Genomic DNA, 18227 nt, shown 5'->3' with positions numbered 1-18227 from the left:
TAGTACTGTAAATCCATCCATAAAACAAAACAGTGTAGTGCATATATCTATCCATACAATATGAAAATTATGTCCTCCAAAGACAAAACAATTTGTTCTCTTGATGAATGAATCATGACATTAGCATTGTGTTGTAGTGTACTGCATAATGTGCATTGTATTTATGTACTGTAGCTGAAGTCTCATCAGGAAATCAAGCATGCAGACTGACTAGGAAAATACAATTGTTGTGGTGCTCCAGTAGGTCACCTGGTAGAGCTTCGATTCCAACCTGTGACCCTTTGCTGCTTGTCATTCTTTTTCTCTCCTGTATTTCCGGTCTTTCTCTGCAGCTATAACTAAGCAAATACAAACAAAAATGCCCCAAAGAGCAATAGTTTGAGAGCAGTAGTAGGAAACACTTCATGGATTACAAATAAGTAAATGTGTTTTAATCCATTTTCTGTGCTGCCCATATTTGAGAAGTGTAATTACACACTTCTCTTCCCTCTTGGTTTTAATGTTAATTGAAATACTCAAACATAGAAGGGAAACATGTAAATTGAATTTCAATTTCAAACTGAGCAGCGTAGACCCCTGTGAGAAAATGAGTTCAAAAAGTACTTTTGTTTTTCATGCTCTTGCATATTTTGCTTCATCTCATATTAACCTGTACTGCCGAACCTCAAAAGGAACACGATGGAGTAATCAAGCAAGCCAAAGGTTTAGCATTCGAAGCTCAAACAAATACCACTGCCAGTGAAACGTTTCAATATGCTTCCTGATGATACAGTTGACATTAAAAGCTTGCTGTATTAGAGAGAGAGTTGTAAGGTTTTAAACTGAATTCCAGTAAAAGATATCAGGACATCTTTCTCTACCACCTCTGTGGGCCTAGCCCCAGTTCTGTCAAACACATGACAGGTGTTTGATGTGCGTTTAATCCCAGGGTGCTCTATTGCAGAGAAATATCAATGTATTCCTCTAACATTTATATTTACCTATTCCTCCATCTCTCCTCTTCCCTTTCTTGGTTTATGTTTTACCATATGGAGAGATTATCCATAATTTATATAATTAAAAAGTGGCTGGCAGTAACAGCGTAAAACATTTTCTCCACCAAACAGGACGCCGTGAGTTGATGATGGCAGGCTGACTGATAAACAAGACAACTAAATGTCCGGAGGTTCCCACAACAGAACATCACTACTACTGTTAAGTGGTACATTGATTTTCAACTTCAGCTGCGGTGCTGTCCAGCACATCTAGCCTATTACAATTACAACAGGTGTCTAGAGATTAAGATTACCTTTGAAAAACAAACAACATATAAGATCCAGTTTAGCATATGCCTTAGCTGCATGGACACATTTTCAAACTAGATTCTGATAATTGGGTTGGGCAATGTCTACAAATTTTCCATCGGACGATGTCTACATTGAAACATCAGGATTGACGATGACATCGCACGCACGTGGGGGGTGGCAAACCTTTTACAAGCATGGACCAGGTAAAGCAGCACTGATCACACATGGTGCAGATGTTGGTTTCGGTTGTTTGAAAGGATGTGTCTTTAACAAGCCCACAAGCAGCTCACCTGCTGCCGTGATAACGGTTCGCGGGTGGAAAAACTCGTTTTTTAGTCTTTTAGGCAACTTTATAAAACTTACTGCTGATGGAGAAAGTGAAGTGTGATGGGGAAAGTTGAGTCGGGGGGAGGAGAGAGACAGAGAGGCGGGGCAAGCCGGTGTGTTTATCTGAGCCTCTTGTGTCTGAGTGCACAATGGCATTGTCTATCAGCCCAACCCTGCCTGATTAATGTATTTTTATAAATTTATTCATTGAATTAATTTAAATATTGATCTGAGTTCAATACTGAAGACCAAGAAAGCCTATAAGCAATGTGAGACTATTTTGTACATCCACCTGGAGGTGGGGGCTGCATCAACACAAATGGCAAAACATTGTATAACACTGCATATGCTTCACTGGACATGGTGTTCTTATTTTAGCCATGGTATGATTCAGTTTTACTGTGTCTAAATGTATACTCCAAAGCAACATTTCAAGACTGTCAGCTATTACTGTTACCTCTTCTTGCTTCACTGTCTTATTATGGAGAACTGAATGAATCATGTGCTGTGCCTGCAGCGTGGATCGATACACACGTAGATGTGCATGCACACACATATACAGTAAATGTACCACACGTACAGTAATTACACTTCCATAAAAGGGCCAAATATCTCAACCTCTTGGTGCATAAACACACATGCTCTCATACACACAAACAGACACATAACACAGGCACAGAGAGAAAACACTCGACAATTAATGATGAGACCTGGGTGCAATCCCCACCAGCTCTGCTTCTGGCTTAGCTTGGTGTCCCCATTAAAGACAAGTGAGTGTTTGTGGGTGGGTAGAAAAAATGGGGTTTAGTGCCAGTGGGGAAAATTGTGACGTTCTCACTTAGGGTTAGGTTTAAAAAAACTCTTCTCCCCAATAGAAGTCATCGTACATTTACCTAAATTGCTGCGGAACATTTGTAACATTGTGTTTTGCCAGGAATCATCATCTCAGTAGAAACCACAGACACCAAAATGTCATCTTTAATATCATTATTCCGTTGAAAGGGGAAGACATAATTGATTATAGGGTTCCATGGCTATAAGGGCAACAGCTGCTGCACTCCACTTGCGTCTTGCTTTAAGTTAAGAGATTGGTTTGGGAAAAGCAATGTCTCCAAATGTCAAAATGCAACATGTTTGCAGAAGACACATAGGAATGGAGAACGGAGATGAGGTATAGTATGTTCCTATCTAACTGTAAAGGTTGTGTTGTGTGTAACCTCAAGCTTTTTCCCTGCTGCCTTTCAATTTATTTTGCTTTCCAATGTTCCATTTTCCCACCGTGTTCACCGTTTCCTCTTTTCTCCACCCTGCTTCTCTTTATCTCATTCTCCTTCATCTTATTTCCTGTAAGAGACAACTGATAAGAAAATAAATACTTGTGTGACTGTGTATGTGTGTGTATATGTGTGTAATATCTGATTACCTGGCTGTCTTGTCAGCAGACTGAGTTTCTGCACTCTATGCATCAATCTATGAATCAAATTCTCAAGCCAGCCAGCTAAATCAGGCTTCAATTGGGACATAACAAGGGTCAATCTCTCTCAATCTCGCTCATTCTATTTCCCCCGCACACACACACTTTTGTCGTTTCCCTTCAAGTCTTATTTGGCTAATCTTTCTCTTTCTCTCACACTCACAAGTTCTTAAAAACAATGATGAGTCACCAAAATGTCTTTCCCTCAGTTTTTTCATGAATCATCATCATCTGGGGGACACTGTGCTGAAAATGGAAAACTAATCAAGTTGAGACATGCATAGTTTATTTAAGATACCGGCAATGTTAAATATATCAGCTAACAGGGGTTTATTTTTGTTGGCTTCTTACGATGTAACAATAATTCTCAGTTATGATGAACACTTGCATCATTAAGAGGAGATCAGCACTCACATATCCTGTTTAATATTTTTATTGAAGTCTGCTTTCCAGGCAAGAGACTGGGTTATCTTGGCATTGTCAACGAGTCAAACACAAATCCCTTTTTCTTACCCATAGCCACGCGATTATCCCGTAGGCTTTCATTGCAATGAGTGTGTTTACCAAATCCCTCTTCTCTTAAAATACTTATGTAGTGAGGGGAAAATATCCAAAAATGTTCTCACATTACTTTGGGTAAAGTCCAAGCCTGAGGCAAATCTTATCACGCTGTACAAAAGGGGAGAGAGCTAACTCAAGCAGCAACGGTAGCAGCACTCGATCCTCGAGAAGACGAGAGCCATTGTCAAGATGTAGCTGATCCACAAAGAAATAGACACTGCAACAGACAGGCCAACAAAGAGTAACTTAAAAGGATCATAAAGCTTCCAGGCAGTCCCTTAACTCAGAGTCTGTCAAAAGTCTCTCCATCATGCGAGGACAGCTGCATGTGAGTCTGACATTTGTTTAATCTAGGTCCAGTTCTTGCCTTCCACAACACCAAGAGGTCAGGAGGCCTTCCCATAATAAAACAAATGTAAGCCTGGTACCAGTTCAGTGCTGTGGTGGCGCCTGGGTGGTAGGTAGGCATTAGGCAGAGGGGTAGCAGATCTGATTCATGCCAAGCCAAGGAACCCTGGTTTAAGTCTGGCTGTTGCATTGGCACACCAGCTGCTCCCACAGACCAGCTGAACCTCATTGGCAGCCAGAGAACAGAGATTAACACAGTGACCTGCAAAGACTGCTTGTAGGAGTGACACAGATACACCCGGACAGCTGGTTAAATGACTGCCAAAAGACTGGCTTTGACAAAAAGAAAGACGGTGAGTGGACAAAAAATCTATGCCCTTTAGAGTAGTGTGAGGACCTCTTGAATGTTATGGGTTCAACGATCTGATCTCACGAAAACAGACTGAGTACTTTAGTCTTTACTGGGAGCCAAGCAGGCTTCAGTCCTGCTTAGAACTGAGGGCAGATGTGATTTACTGTGTGCCTGAGAATAGCGCTCATAGAATATTTATTTGTGTCTGTCAGTGTATTAGACTCAGACACAGAAAGGCCCACATTGACATTTTTTCTAGATGTTTACTAAAAGCAGTAACATATTGAGTACAAGGCTCATAAGGTGTGTGGAAGTGAGTAAAAGGTAAATAACTAGGGCTGCAACTAATTTATCATTTTCATGATAAATTAATCATACAATTATTTTCTTGATTAATCAAATTATCATTCATTCTATAAAACTAATTTGAAAGTTTTAGAAAATGTTCTTCTGAAATGCTCCTGTGCATGTATTTTGACTAGTATTATGTTCAATGTCATAGAAAACACAATCATTGAAGTACACCCCCTGTATTGGCAAGCTCCCATTTGTTTGAAACAAATGGCTGAATGGTTGAAACAATGCCCGGTATTCATTGTTCCTGAGCTAATATTTGAATATCCTGATGTTTATTTTCATAGATTACTTTGTATTTGTGTTACAAATGTGAAAACACACAGGAAACCATAGACAACCATATTCATGTCACGAAATACCTAAAATATTCACTGCCGCGTCCAGCAAGAAGCAGTGTCATATGTTCTCTGGTTACTTTTGACTAGGCCACTGAACAGTGCAGGTGATATAAAGCAAAAGCGAATGGGCTTCTTTTACCTGGAGTCCAGCAAAAATCGACTGCCATTCTGAGGAATTACTGTGTGCTCTCAGCAACCGACATTATCATCTCTGCTAAGGTATTTTTATCCTCAAGAGCTGTCTGTATCAGGATAAAAGCTCCACTCTGTTGATAGAAGCTCCTCACTCAAGTGGACTGCTTTCAGCAGAATAAATCGTGTGACCTGCAATCAGCAGCAGTGTTTAGGCCCACCTGTGTGTATGTTTGTGTGTGTGTGCAAGTGTGTGATAGGTAGGCACTGAAAATCCTGTATCCTGTCCTTACCCTCAAATGTTTGCTGTACACATCCACACACACTACTACTTTAACCATAAACAGACATAAACCCTATTAGGTGCACCCACATACACACCTTCTTTGTCGTCATGGCGAATGATGGCATCCTGTACGATGTCGGGGAGGCTGAAGCGGACGTGGTGTTTCTTGCGGTGGGTGGGCGGGGCTCGAACCTTGCTGTCACCTTGCTGGCGCTGAAAGCTCTTTTCCCTCTCGTAGTACGCCCTTATTTGGTCACAGCGCATCCTCCTGACCAGCCGCTGGCGCTGGCCAATGGGGAGAGACTCCAGCAGACACTGGTCTATCTCCATGTTCTGACGAAAGACATTACATAGCTGGAAACAACCTGGTGAGAAAGAGAGACAGAGAGAGAGAGCACAAGACAATGATAATGATGTTTAGTGTCAGAAATTATACAGATGTACAAAATGAAATGCAAATGGGATTCATTTATGCATATTTGTTTTCATTCAGGCTTTGATCGGTGTCCATACTGAAAGTGAGGAAGACAATCTGGTGAATCAGTGAAAACACTGCAGTCCATAGTATTTACTTTGATACAATTTGATGCTGAAACGAGGACCAGACATTTAGCATATTTACTCTAAAGGATATTTGCTGCGTCTAGTGTGTGTTTAGCCGTGGGGTGAATTAAGAGAAGTGTCCCAGCATTTTGTGTGTTGTCTCTCCCGTCCCAGTGAGTAGTGTTTTGCCTGACTCCGCATAATCTCTCTGCCTCTCAGTGGAACTTAGCCAAACAGATCGCATCACAAGGCAGCTTCTAAACCTATTAAGGGCTGCTTGGATGATTAGGATGTTCAATGCTTGGGCAGTAGGTGGGCTCAGAATGAGATTCACTGAGTGTGCTCAGGTAAAAACCAAAGGAAACACACACACACACCAAACAAACATATTACATATGGTGGGTTTTAAGTAAAAGTATGTGCATCTGGCATTGATAGCATTGATAATTTGACAAATTCAGGCCGCAGTCACCCCAGAGGACAAGGAAAATATGAAGAGGAGATTTTTGCAGAATAAGCGTGTGTTGTGTTTTTCTTTCTGACTCACCAAATCATCCCTCTTTGGCCCCTGCTGTCTTTATATCTCATTCCTTCTTTTATCAAACTCAACTTTGCTATTCCTTTGTTGCCCTCGTTCTTTTGTGCCCATTTTGTTTTAAGAATGCCCTCCTTGGAGCATCTTTGTCTCTCCATTGATCTCCAGTGGTTCCCAGTGTCTCTATTTCATCTCTCTCTTTCTCTATTCGTGTGACAGCGCACACATCAGTCAGGAATGTATTGCTAGTATGACATCTTTGATGTTGTCCCCATGTTTCCCACACAACCGTCTGTCTCTTTCTTGCTACTTTATCATCTCTTTTCATCTCTCATCATATCTACAGAGTGACATGTAATACTTTTTGAACAGTTCAAGTAACTAGTAGGGATGGGAATCTCTATGCACCTCACGAATCGACTATGATTCAGAGGGCTGCGATGCGATTATAAAACTATTATCGATGCATCGTGCTGCATCTTTTTAACCTATGTGATTTCTAGATAAATACTAAGAATTTAAGTTGCACATTAAAATCCAAAGAAACATTTCCTAAATTGCTTAAAAGGACTAGTTTGCATCCCTAATTTACTTTACTAGGCTCAGCTCCTCCTAGTCACTGCCGTCATTTATTTAACAACCAGTTTTCAGATTCCTCTGAAAAATGAAATATAATTTAACTATCAGGATATAACGTACCTATATGTACAGGACACAGCTGTACACCAGTTTTGTCTTTGCTTCTACCTGATCTGCCTAACCCTGGTAGGTAGGTAGTAATTAGGGCTGTGCGATATGACAATATCTATCGTTTGACGATTGAAAAAATGTCTATCGTACAATTATGTTCTCTAGTTTATTTTGTTGTGTCGCATTCCACACTTTACCGTAATATTTCCGCAAGTGAATGGTGCTTTGCACCGCGATGAAGTTAGTTTTACGTTGGATTTTTGACAAACATCTGCTGAGCATCAAACATAAAACTAATATCGAACTTGGAACTAACTTCACCGTGGTCCTTTCTCCACACATGCCGGCGCTGCGGAAAAGAAATTTGCATTCAGAATAAACAAATGTGGAACTTACTCATAACTGGATTCTACTGAACAGGAGGACTCAGACCATGCAAGCTAAAACGAGGAGCTCATACTGAGAGAAGTCTGCTGAGCCACACAACACTATTCCAGCAGTTTCAGCCATGATTTGTGTATCAGGTAACATTTAATGACTCCCCCACGAACATTGATTTTACTTTCTCGTTCATCAAGACATGCTGTTGTTGTGATGTTAGCTGTAGCAGCAGGAGAGCTGTGAGTACAGCAGTCTGTCCTCTCATGTTAGCTTTGTAGCAGCAAGTTAGATAGCTACAGTTTGCTAACCCACAACCAAGCTAACGGTAGTTACATGCTGTTGCATTGTTCACATTATCATGGTAGTTGTCATGGTATTGGATTTCTCCAAAAGTTACCCCACCTTTAAATATCATGAGTTACTGTTGGAATTTACAACAGGAACTTGTGATATTTAATTTCATTCACAAAAGATTTCTATATCGGGATATATATCATTATTGAGATACAAAATTACCTACATCGGGATATGAATTTTTGTCATATCACACAACCCTAGTAGTAATGACACACAACTAATTAAGACTACATCGTTACTAATTTAGCTAATGTTAACTTAGATAGCGGCCAAAAATCATGCTGTACAGGGAAGATGTTCACTAGCGCTAACCGCCTTCACTTTTCCAGCAGTTGCTGAAACATACTTTTAATAACGGTCACACTGACCTACACGTACATTTACTGCCAGACTGATAACTTACTAAGTAACTTTTGTAGGAGCTGTAGCATGTCTAAACTAGCTATGAATTTTAATAAATTTATGAGAATTAATACCCAATTATGAATTTTAATATCCAAAAATATATTAATCCATAAAAAGCTCTTGTTTAAAAAGGGGCACCACCGGAGTTGTTATTATCCTAGAGTCTCCAGACCTCTAGGTAGTTAATAATCGCTCAATTATCTTAAATCAATCAGTCAGTCTCATATCTAAAGGGTCAATTCTCTTGGCAGGGACATGGAAATAGGCAACACACACAATTTGATTACAGTGAATTTATTAACTAACTAAAGCGATATAAAAAAGGTGGTTAAATACATCAGGGAAAATAAGCAATGGCTAAACAATGAGAATGGAGGTTCGATTGTTGGAAGCATTTGACTCATACGGCAGAGGAGAACTAATGAAAGTAAGCTCTGAGTTTAGGAGCTAAAAAGACAATATTAACACTATGGGACATCCCTGAACACAGAATGTTTCGTTGGGTATTACTGCTTGTCGGCGGCCTGCTTTGGCCTGTTGCACGGGTCCCACGCTAGCTGCCTGATCCTGGCTTTTTGCTAGGGATTCTCCGGGGTTCTCCGTGTCTGATTGTAGAAAAACCTCAAGGGTTGGCCGTCCTCCATCTGGCAATTCGGCTGTTTTCAGGTTTCCTTCGTTGCGGCTGGCGAGACCACGTGGCTTGGTCTGACCTCGGTGAAGTTGGCTCGACGGAAAAGCTTAAAAAGGGAACTTGGTCTTTCCTGAATTAGACCAGTGTAACTTAAGGGACTGACAACAAAAGAAAGAAAGAAAATAAAACAAGTAAAGTTGCTGGAACTAAGGGGAAAAATCGATGTCGCGGCACTTCGCGTGTGTAGCTTCAAGCAAAACAAAGACTTCGTTGCGCTGGTCGAATTCTTAGGGCGTTGCCGGGAGAGGCACGCTGGGCGCGTGCCGAAGCGTCCAGAGAGCAGAGCGGAAGAGAAGAGCACGAGGAGAAGAGAGCGAACAACATCGCGTGTCGCTCTTTTGTGGTCTGGGGCGTGGTTCCCCAGAGGGCAGTCCTTCGTTCCCGACAGGGAGCGTTTCCGGTTTCCCGAGGGACTGTCTTTCTAAACTTTTAATGTGTATAAAAGAAAAGAAAATCTATTTGCGTGTATTATAATCAAATATTTTCCACAATCAAACCTCAATGGTCAGATAGTTGTACCGTTCTAAGTTAAGCATTTGGTAACAGGAAAACAACTGTCAAATTATTGATCATGATAAATGAGTGACATTTATATATTAACGGCATTTCCGACGATGGTATGTAATACTTATTTCGTCCACTTGCGGGAGCTCAGTTTACATGAGGAAAGCTTAGATTAATCCAAACAATCTTTCCTTTGGAATTTGGTTATTTAGCCTTAAATTCAAGCCGGCAATTAATAGAGTATAGTAAGACATTTCTTTATCATCATTTCTAAAGGAATTGTGTGAGAAAGTATTGTGAACAAGCATTGGTTACACATAAGATGAAGGAGTGTCCTTAATCTTGCTGAAAATAAAAACACTGCAAAAGTAACTTATTTAGATTCTTTTCAGCAATAATATCAACAACAGATAGCAACAACATGGTAACATAACTACTCAAATAAAGGCAAATGTAATCAAGTAACTAAAAGATTATTTAATTAAACAGTTAATGTTTTGAGTCTTTGGAGACTGCAGTCTTTGTTTACACAAAGTTCAGGGCGGTTCGTGGTGCTCTGGATTTTGTCACATCTGGGTGTGACAAGGAGTATCCCTTTGATGGGGTAATGAAACACAGAGCAAGGTCAATTGCCACGGTTACATGTGTGGGGGGGCAGTTTAGGGTTTCCTGCCCCCTTTAAAGGGGAGTTCTGATAGGCTGTTCAAGTTCAGTTCAAATTTATTTAATATAAAACGCACAAATCCACACTGTTGTCCCACTACAGAGCCATTTATGTTTATTGTTGGCGTGATATTTTGTTTTGTTTGGATATTTTTTTGATTAGTATTTTGGACACTGGTGGCCTGTACTATGAAGCGGGGTAAGTGGCTTATCCAGGTAACTTCAGGAGTAACTTTGTGACGTTGAGTGTAACTTCCCGGTTAACACGTCCTACAAAAGGTGGATAGGTGTTACCCGAGGTCTGTTGCCATGGCAATTTACGCTGCATCTCTAAACTGCTCCGAGCAGGTTTTGTTCATGCTGCGGTTGCAATGAATTTCTGAACACAACAATATTATGTTCAGACAGCGAGCCCTGCAGCCTCTGTGATATTAGAGAGGTATCTTAATTAATTAACGGGATAGTTTCTTAGATGTAGCCCATCTGTAGTCTATAATTGAATTCTCCTAAGTGTTTTCACATATTTAGATAGATTATTTTACGTGTCCAAAAAATAGGGAGCCTTGGGTCGGGGTTAATAACCGAGAAAAAAAAATCCTAGATGAAAGTGTGAAATTTACAAGAAGAAAAATCAGAAATTCCCTGAAATTAATGTCATAAAAAAAAAAAAAAAAAAAAAATCAAAAATCACTCTGTTTTCTTCTGAATACGCCCAATCCAAGGCAAAGTCTCTAAGGTGCATGGTAGTGATTGTGGGCTAAACTCAGGAGTATTTCCTCACTGCTAAATCTGATTGCAAAGTTTAATATAACTTTCCAGTGCATGCATAATAGACAGCAGACGTGTGTGTGAAGTGAAGTTTCTCTCATAAATGTGTGACTATAATGTCAGAGAATATTCAAGTTTTTTACTTGTAGATTAATCTTGGAAATAAATTTACCCCTCTCTGCTGGCTCCTTTTTTTCTATTACAATAGCCCTTATGTGCAGTTGTACCTTTTCATCTTAATCATATTACACATAAAAGAAGATGTCTTTACATTCATAATTTCCTGACACTTCCAATGTGCATTCCTCTGGAGAAATTCGGAGCATGCGCCGTTGCGAAAAAACTCTGCTTGCACGGCCGAACACACCCCTTTTATGCGAACGCGCACCAACTCCAATTAAGTTAACACCGGGTTAACACAGACTCAACTAACCTACATCTTATCCACCTTCGTAGTACCGCTGAACTCCAGTGTAGGCGGTCAGAGTTTGTCAACCCTGAGTTTGCCTGATAACCCCGAGTTAACTCTGAGTAGGTTGAACTCCCTTCGTAGTACAGGCCACAGGTGGCATTGTTTAGATGCACATGGTTGTATATAAGGGGGCCTAGGTGACAGGAAGAGGCAGGCACAGGTAGGGGAAGCACACACAGTTCTCACCAGACCATAGAGTACACACAACTGGAAAAAAAAGAATGAGAAACCAACCGGTATGTTCATCCATTTGTACTATTTATATCTATTTACTGCAAAAAACAACAAACCTCAACTGCAATCATGACTGGAAAATCTTGTGTGTCTGCGTAAAACTTCACTCCTACCTGTGTATGGCAAAGACAAGGACATCGGAAATCAAGGATAGAGGTAAAGCAAAGGTAAAAATTGCTATTAACTTTAATAATTTCCTCCACTAACTTTCACAGTCACTTTCTGAAGCTCTCTCTCTCTCATTCGCTCGCCAACTCACTCGCTACACGTACACACAGGAGACACAGTGAGCCAGCCCAGCGGTGAGTGTACGGTATAAACGTGTTAATGTGCTCGCACAGTGTGTGAGTGAAACTCTGTAGCTGTGTATTCATATTTATAAGTGTGTGAAATTTTAGTAGCAGTGGTCATTCATTCAGCAGTGGCGCAATGCGTCAAATACAGGGGGAACACTGTTATCTGTTATGTGCACACCACAGACTGTCCTGGCGCTGCACTTACGCACTTCCTAGAGTTTTGCTTTTTGTGTTCCGTGAACATTACATTATCAATTGACCCTGCGCTAAGCCACGCCCCGAATACACAGATGGCCAATCATAGCGCAGTATAGGATTCGCTCTAACTGAAGTCCGACACTTTCATGGATGTGCACCATTGACTCTAATGCAGAAAGAGTCGTTTTCTAGCTTTTTTTGGCTGTATTTTTTCAAGATATGGTCAAACACTCTTCCTGGGGCAATTGTAATAGTTACTGTCGCTACCCAGAGAGGTTGAAAGGAGAAGTACGATTTATTCTCTTTCCAAAACCTAAAATAAATCCAGAAAAATGACGGCTGTGGATTGTTCCTAATGTAATGTTAGTTAGCTAACGCTAGCTAACTTCCTACTGAATGTAACATAATAAAGCCCTACTGTTCTGCTTTTTAATGATTGTAATAATGAATAGAGGCCTACTCAGCTTTACAAGAACAGTGTTGATCGTTCATATCGTTGTCTTTTGTCTCAATTGTTGGGGGATGCAGTGGTTTACTTGTACTGGGTGATCGATAGGCTTTAGTTTCTATCTTAATTTTTTTTAACGTCCGTTTGAGTCTGTTTGACTGCCTGAATACAACCTTCAAATGTATAATGCAACTGCAAAATTGTCTGCTTATTTCTGTTTCTTTTCCAACAAATTTGACAATATTTCTCCAGGGAGTGCAGTAATAGACAGTGGCAGCGCCAACAGTTTGTCAGACAGCAACAGTAACTAAGGGGGGCGGGGCTTATCGAAGGTTCAATTAACATTAGATAATAAATTTTTGACATTTGTTAATCGATTGAGAATCTTCCACGTCTGCAACGTGATACATCTAAGAACCTAGTCTACTAATCTACTAGTAATCAGGAGAGAAAAGCAACACAATATGAAATATATAACAGCCTTTGACAATTCTCCAAAGGACATGACTGGTCTGCTGCTACTTTGTGTCTACTTTATACAGTAAACTGCTGTTTCTCATCTGTGGGGGCCAAGCTGTGTTTGGTTTGGACTAGATCTTTATCAGGAAGAGACAAAGTAATCCAAGCAGCCAAATGGAGCTACTGAGCCTCTGTGTTCTTTGTTCTGTTTGATCTACATCTACACATTCATTCAAACACCTGCCCCCTCCACCACGGTTTAGCCACACATACACCTCCAGCACAATACACCAGTGCCATCTGCTCTGTTAGACGTGTAAAAAGGTTCTTTTGTGTTCAGGTTCCAGACAAGGGGGGGTCATTATCATAGTGTTCATGCCAGGTGTCAACTGTATAGTTTCAAGACCTTGGCTGCAGGTTTAGCAGACGCACACATAAAAACACAAAAACACACTCAACCTATTGCCTTTTTCAATATCATGCCACTCCATCTCTCTTCAGTCCCGTTATTGACTCCTTTTTTTCCTACTCTCACATACATCTTACCCACACCTTCTCTTCTACTCGGCCCATTTTGATATGTGAGTTGTAGTAGTGGTTCTTGTGTGTGTTCAGTCTGTGTCCATAGTAGACACCTATAAGAATGGGTGCACTGCTTTAAATTGCCCCGATTTATTGTATGCTGACATATAGCTCACTGCAGGGCTTAAAAAAAATACATCAAACGTCACCACCCCTGGAGCAGTAGGCTACATGTACGTGCACGCACACACACGCACAGCCCAGACGACTAACCCAGGCTATTATGTCAGTCTAACGCTAATCAAATCTAATCGCTAAGGTGATTATTTGTGAGAACAAGGCGCAGCAGGTGTGTGGTAGTGGGTAAAAGGTAAAGAACTAGGGCTGCAACTAACTGTGGTGGGCAGTAACTCACTGTAATATTACTTTTCCAAGTAACTAGTAGTGTTACGGATTACTATTTCAAAAACAGTAATAATATTACTAATCCAAGTGACGCTGCTTTACTAGAACGCTGACGAGAATGTGCGACTGCGCGGCAGGTCAGCGGCAGTCCAAGTCGAGCAGCTGGACTATATGTTGTTCAAATGTACATTCAGTGTGTTAAAAGGTTCATTTTAACTGTACAGCAGTTCATACATGGCTCTAAATGTTGTGCCTCTAAAATCAGCCCCTCATTACTTATCATCGTAACCTGTTGTTGTGTATGTATACAGCAACCTGGTATTGCCGTATGTAATGTGGGTGAACGTGTTGTAAATATAACATTATTTGTTCGCATATTAGAAAATTCCCAGGAGAATTTCTTTGTCTTCCATTTTAAGACAGAAACATCAAATATGGCCAGCAGTGACAACAAAGATCAATAAAAATTTGTCCTCAATCAATAAATACTTGAATTTCAATTTTTCAAATGAATAACAGTATATACATTTGCATCAACCTAGCTGTTTTCACAAATTACTTTCAAGTGTTTGCACAAAATTCCCTCAGTAGCTGGATGGAAAACTATGACATAATTTTGGTTCTGAACAGTTATACAAGAATAACCCTGCGTTTGCCACCGTGTGATTAATGGCCCTGAACAGATAAATGGAATGGGAATAAGAGTGGGGAAAAACAGCAGGACTGAGTCTAATGGGAAACAGGGCTGAATGAAGTCAGTGGAGACATGGATAGAAAGCCGTAGCTTTCTTCTCCTTCCCATCTCCAGGCCATCAGTTATTGATTGAATGTGGAACATCCCAGGCAGGCTCAGACTAATAACAGTGACAGCACTGCGGGAGCTTGTAAATTACAAATAGCACACAAACACATGCACATACACACAGCCTGCAAATTGAACCATCAATGTGCATATATAAAATATAGATGTATATAGGACAGATTTGGAGGTTAGACAGGTAGGGCTCTCAGAATCAAAAGGAGACTTGAATGACAGCCTGGATCACCTCTATGATATTTGCTGACCTTTATTCTCCCTCTGTCCTTCCTTCCTTGCCATTACCTCTCAAATATCAGCATCACTCTCACTCATTCCTTCCTGAGTCTGCTCATCATTCTTTGCACCACTTGACTGCATTCTTTATATGCCACTCATCTCATCCTCACATCCTTTCGATTTCCCAATCCTGCCCTTCCCTCCCTCTCTCCTCTGAATCACCCTCCATTTCTCTCCATCTGTCCTCCCTCTGAAATTAATCTCTCTCTCAGTCAGTCTGTCACTGTGTTATGAATATGCCAGACGCTCATGGGATCTGCATCTTTGTGGCTCTGTCTCATCTTTCCTTCCCTCTCCCGCTACCTGCCGCATTCACCGGTCAACTTCACACATCTGCAGCAGCTCTCTGCAGCAAGCTCACGCACCCACTTACTGCACACACACACACACACACACACACACATTTGAAGTTTAGATTGTGCTGCTGTGTCAGCAGCTGGTGACCAGAATTCCTAAGCAGGTAAACTCATACAGTATATGACACCCTGCATAAATAGTAAGTGCTAATACAACAGGCACACACCCATGGCTGAGGCATACACAACTACCATTGCACACACACTTGCATGCATAGATAAAGAGATGCTAAATGGCTACTTACAGCATTTGATGAAATGGTAGTGAGACATTTTCTGAGTATGTCAGGCAGTCCGCCTGTCAGGTAAAAAGGTAGGCGGGGAGTAACTAAGTCAGGCAGACAGTAAGCAGCTACAGGTTCCAGCAAAACTAACTAATGCAGGGCTTGTAACCCGGCAGGACGCATTATTAATCTGGCTCCCTGCGTGCTATCCAAACTCCGTTCCCCTATCTGCATTATTCACCACCAGCTCCGGTTGCAGCCCATGCAGCATCTACATGTGCACAGATCCAGATTCACATACATACACACACACGCGCACACACACACACACACACACACACACACACGCACTCTCACTCCCTCAATCAAGGGGAGCTGCGGCGGTGTCTAGCTCTCCTCGCCAACAGCCAGATAACCGCCGCACAGCGTCTTCCCAGCCATGACCGACGCACGTGCTCCATTGGCGTCACTGACTGACAGCCGGCTCAACCCACCTCCCGCTCAACACACCCCCAATGACGCAATGCTCTTCACCTCCATACACACCCCCCTCCCAGTCTCCTTATTCTCACACACACATATACAGTGACTCATAAGGATGCACACCACTTTGGACTATCCTCTGCTTTCACAGCCAAAAGAAGAAAAGGAGGAGGGGGGGATTAATTATGCCTCCCTATACAGGGAGACAGAAAGATAAAGAGAGAGAGAGCAAGGCAGGTCACTGGAGAAAACAGAAGGATACAGCAGGGGGAGACAGAGAAAGAAAAATAAGCAAGAGATGGAATGAGACAAGAAGGGGGGGGGGGCATTAAATTGGATAGGAGGACAGCTAAAGAGAGAGAGGGAGGGAGGGTGAGAAAGAAAGAAAAGCTGCTGCAGTGCGGCTTTTGGTGCGGTGACACATGTGCTCATCAATGGTCTTAAACTTGCCACAAATTAACTAATAGATAAGTGTAATTCACTAGAATGATAAGGCTTGAGAACAGTGCATTAACACACACTCTATCTTGCGTTTATCATGCACCAACAAACACACACACTGTGTTAAGTGATAAGCGCCACATGCGCTTGCAGTGTCAGTGGGTCTGTAGAGCAGTCTCTGTGAGTTTGTGCTTTAAGGCTGATTTGCATACATGAATACCTAAGCTTTGCATTAAATAGAGGATTTACACGTGGATGGTGGGAATGAGAGAGAGAAAGATGGAACAGAAACAGCAGACTCAATAGAAAGAGAAAAAGATAAAGTGAGGTAGCAAAAAAAGACTGTAGACACGCAAACAATATGGACATGCGTAAAACAGCCTAATGGGGCGTGCAGTGTGCGACTAAAGTAGGATTGTGACACACATTTTAGAAATTTTTGCCACACTGCTCACACATCTGCAAGTTATACAGTATACTGCATTTTCTGTGGGAGCTTTTGTTGTCTCACTTTGCTGTCAAAAATGGGCATGGGGAAAGATAAAAGAACATAAATATAAAAGAATGTGAGTTAAGCAGGTGAGGTTAATTTTGGCGAGGGTATTGAACGGAGAGAAGCAGCAGAGCAAGCTTGAAAGAGAAAAAGAAGAAGACGGAGACTTGGAGACGGAGGTGTGCGTATGTGTGTCAGACTGTGAATGCTCGAGTAATTCCTGTCACAGGAAATCAGGTCACAGAAGCAACTTTCCGCATCTTCTGCGAAACACCGGCAGAACAACTACTCCAACATCTACCTGAGAAAAACAAGATGCCAGGTTTGTGTGTGTGTCTGTGTATGTGTGCGTACATGCATATGCCTGAGTCCGAATGTTTGCAAAGATTGCACTATACAGACCACTCATGGATTACATGCGCACACACAGATAACACACGCATTCACATCTTTGAGACTGGCCCTAGCTAGCCGGGTAGTGTAGTATTTTTGGTCAAGGATAACACAATGACTACCCCATTAGCACTTTACCCATGACATTCAGACCTCACAGCAGTAGATCTGACAAGAAAATGTCATGCTTTTCCATCCGAATGTCGTGAAGAATTAATGGCTCCTGCGAAATCTTGCTATCTTTGCCTATAGCTATGTGTAACATGCTGTATCAGTTGATGTGCTGGAGCACTGGGACAAAAGGTAACACAAGGTCTCAATGTGACATCCTGCTAGAAGGCAAGTCAACTTACCTCTGGTGTATGAGCAACAGGATAATGGGTTGGAGATGCATCTTAATAATTTCTACCTCTTTACTGCTACAAATAGGTAGCACCTAAGCATAGGAGGTACAGAGAATACAGGTAAAGACATATATACATATACATATATACACATATATATATATATATATATATATATATATATATATATATATATATATATATATACACACATATACATATACATATATACACATATATATATATATATACATACATATACATATATACACATATATATATATATATACACACATATACATATATACACATATATATATATATATACACACATATACATATATACACATATATATATATATATA

The 18227-nt window shown here is 41.0% G+C and overlaps 1 protein-coding gene across 1 annotated transcript in view; it reads right to left on the bottom strand.

Annotated features, from left to right (window-relative positions):
* myo16 (myosin XVI) overlaps positions 1–18227 on the bottom strand; it is a 76978-nt gene that overhangs the window by 52258 nt on the left and 6493 nt on the right. The window contains exon 2 of the mRNA XM_046054525.1: positions 5557–5826. Within this exon, the coding sequence (XP_045910481.1) occupies positions 5557–5826 (270 nt within the window). The remainder of the gene's footprint in view (positions 1–5556; positions 5827–18227) is intronic.

The sequence above is a fragment of the Micropterus dolomieu genome, linkage group LG07, assembly GCF_021292245.1.
Source record: "Micropterus dolomieu isolate WLL.071019.BEF.003 ecotype Adirondacks linkage group LG07, ASM2129224v1, whole genome shotgun sequence".
NCBI lineage: Eukaryota > Metazoa > Chordata > Actinopteri > Centrarchiformes > Centrarchidae > Micropterus > Micropterus dolomieu.
This window is presented reverse-complemented; position numbering and strand designations above follow the sequence as displayed.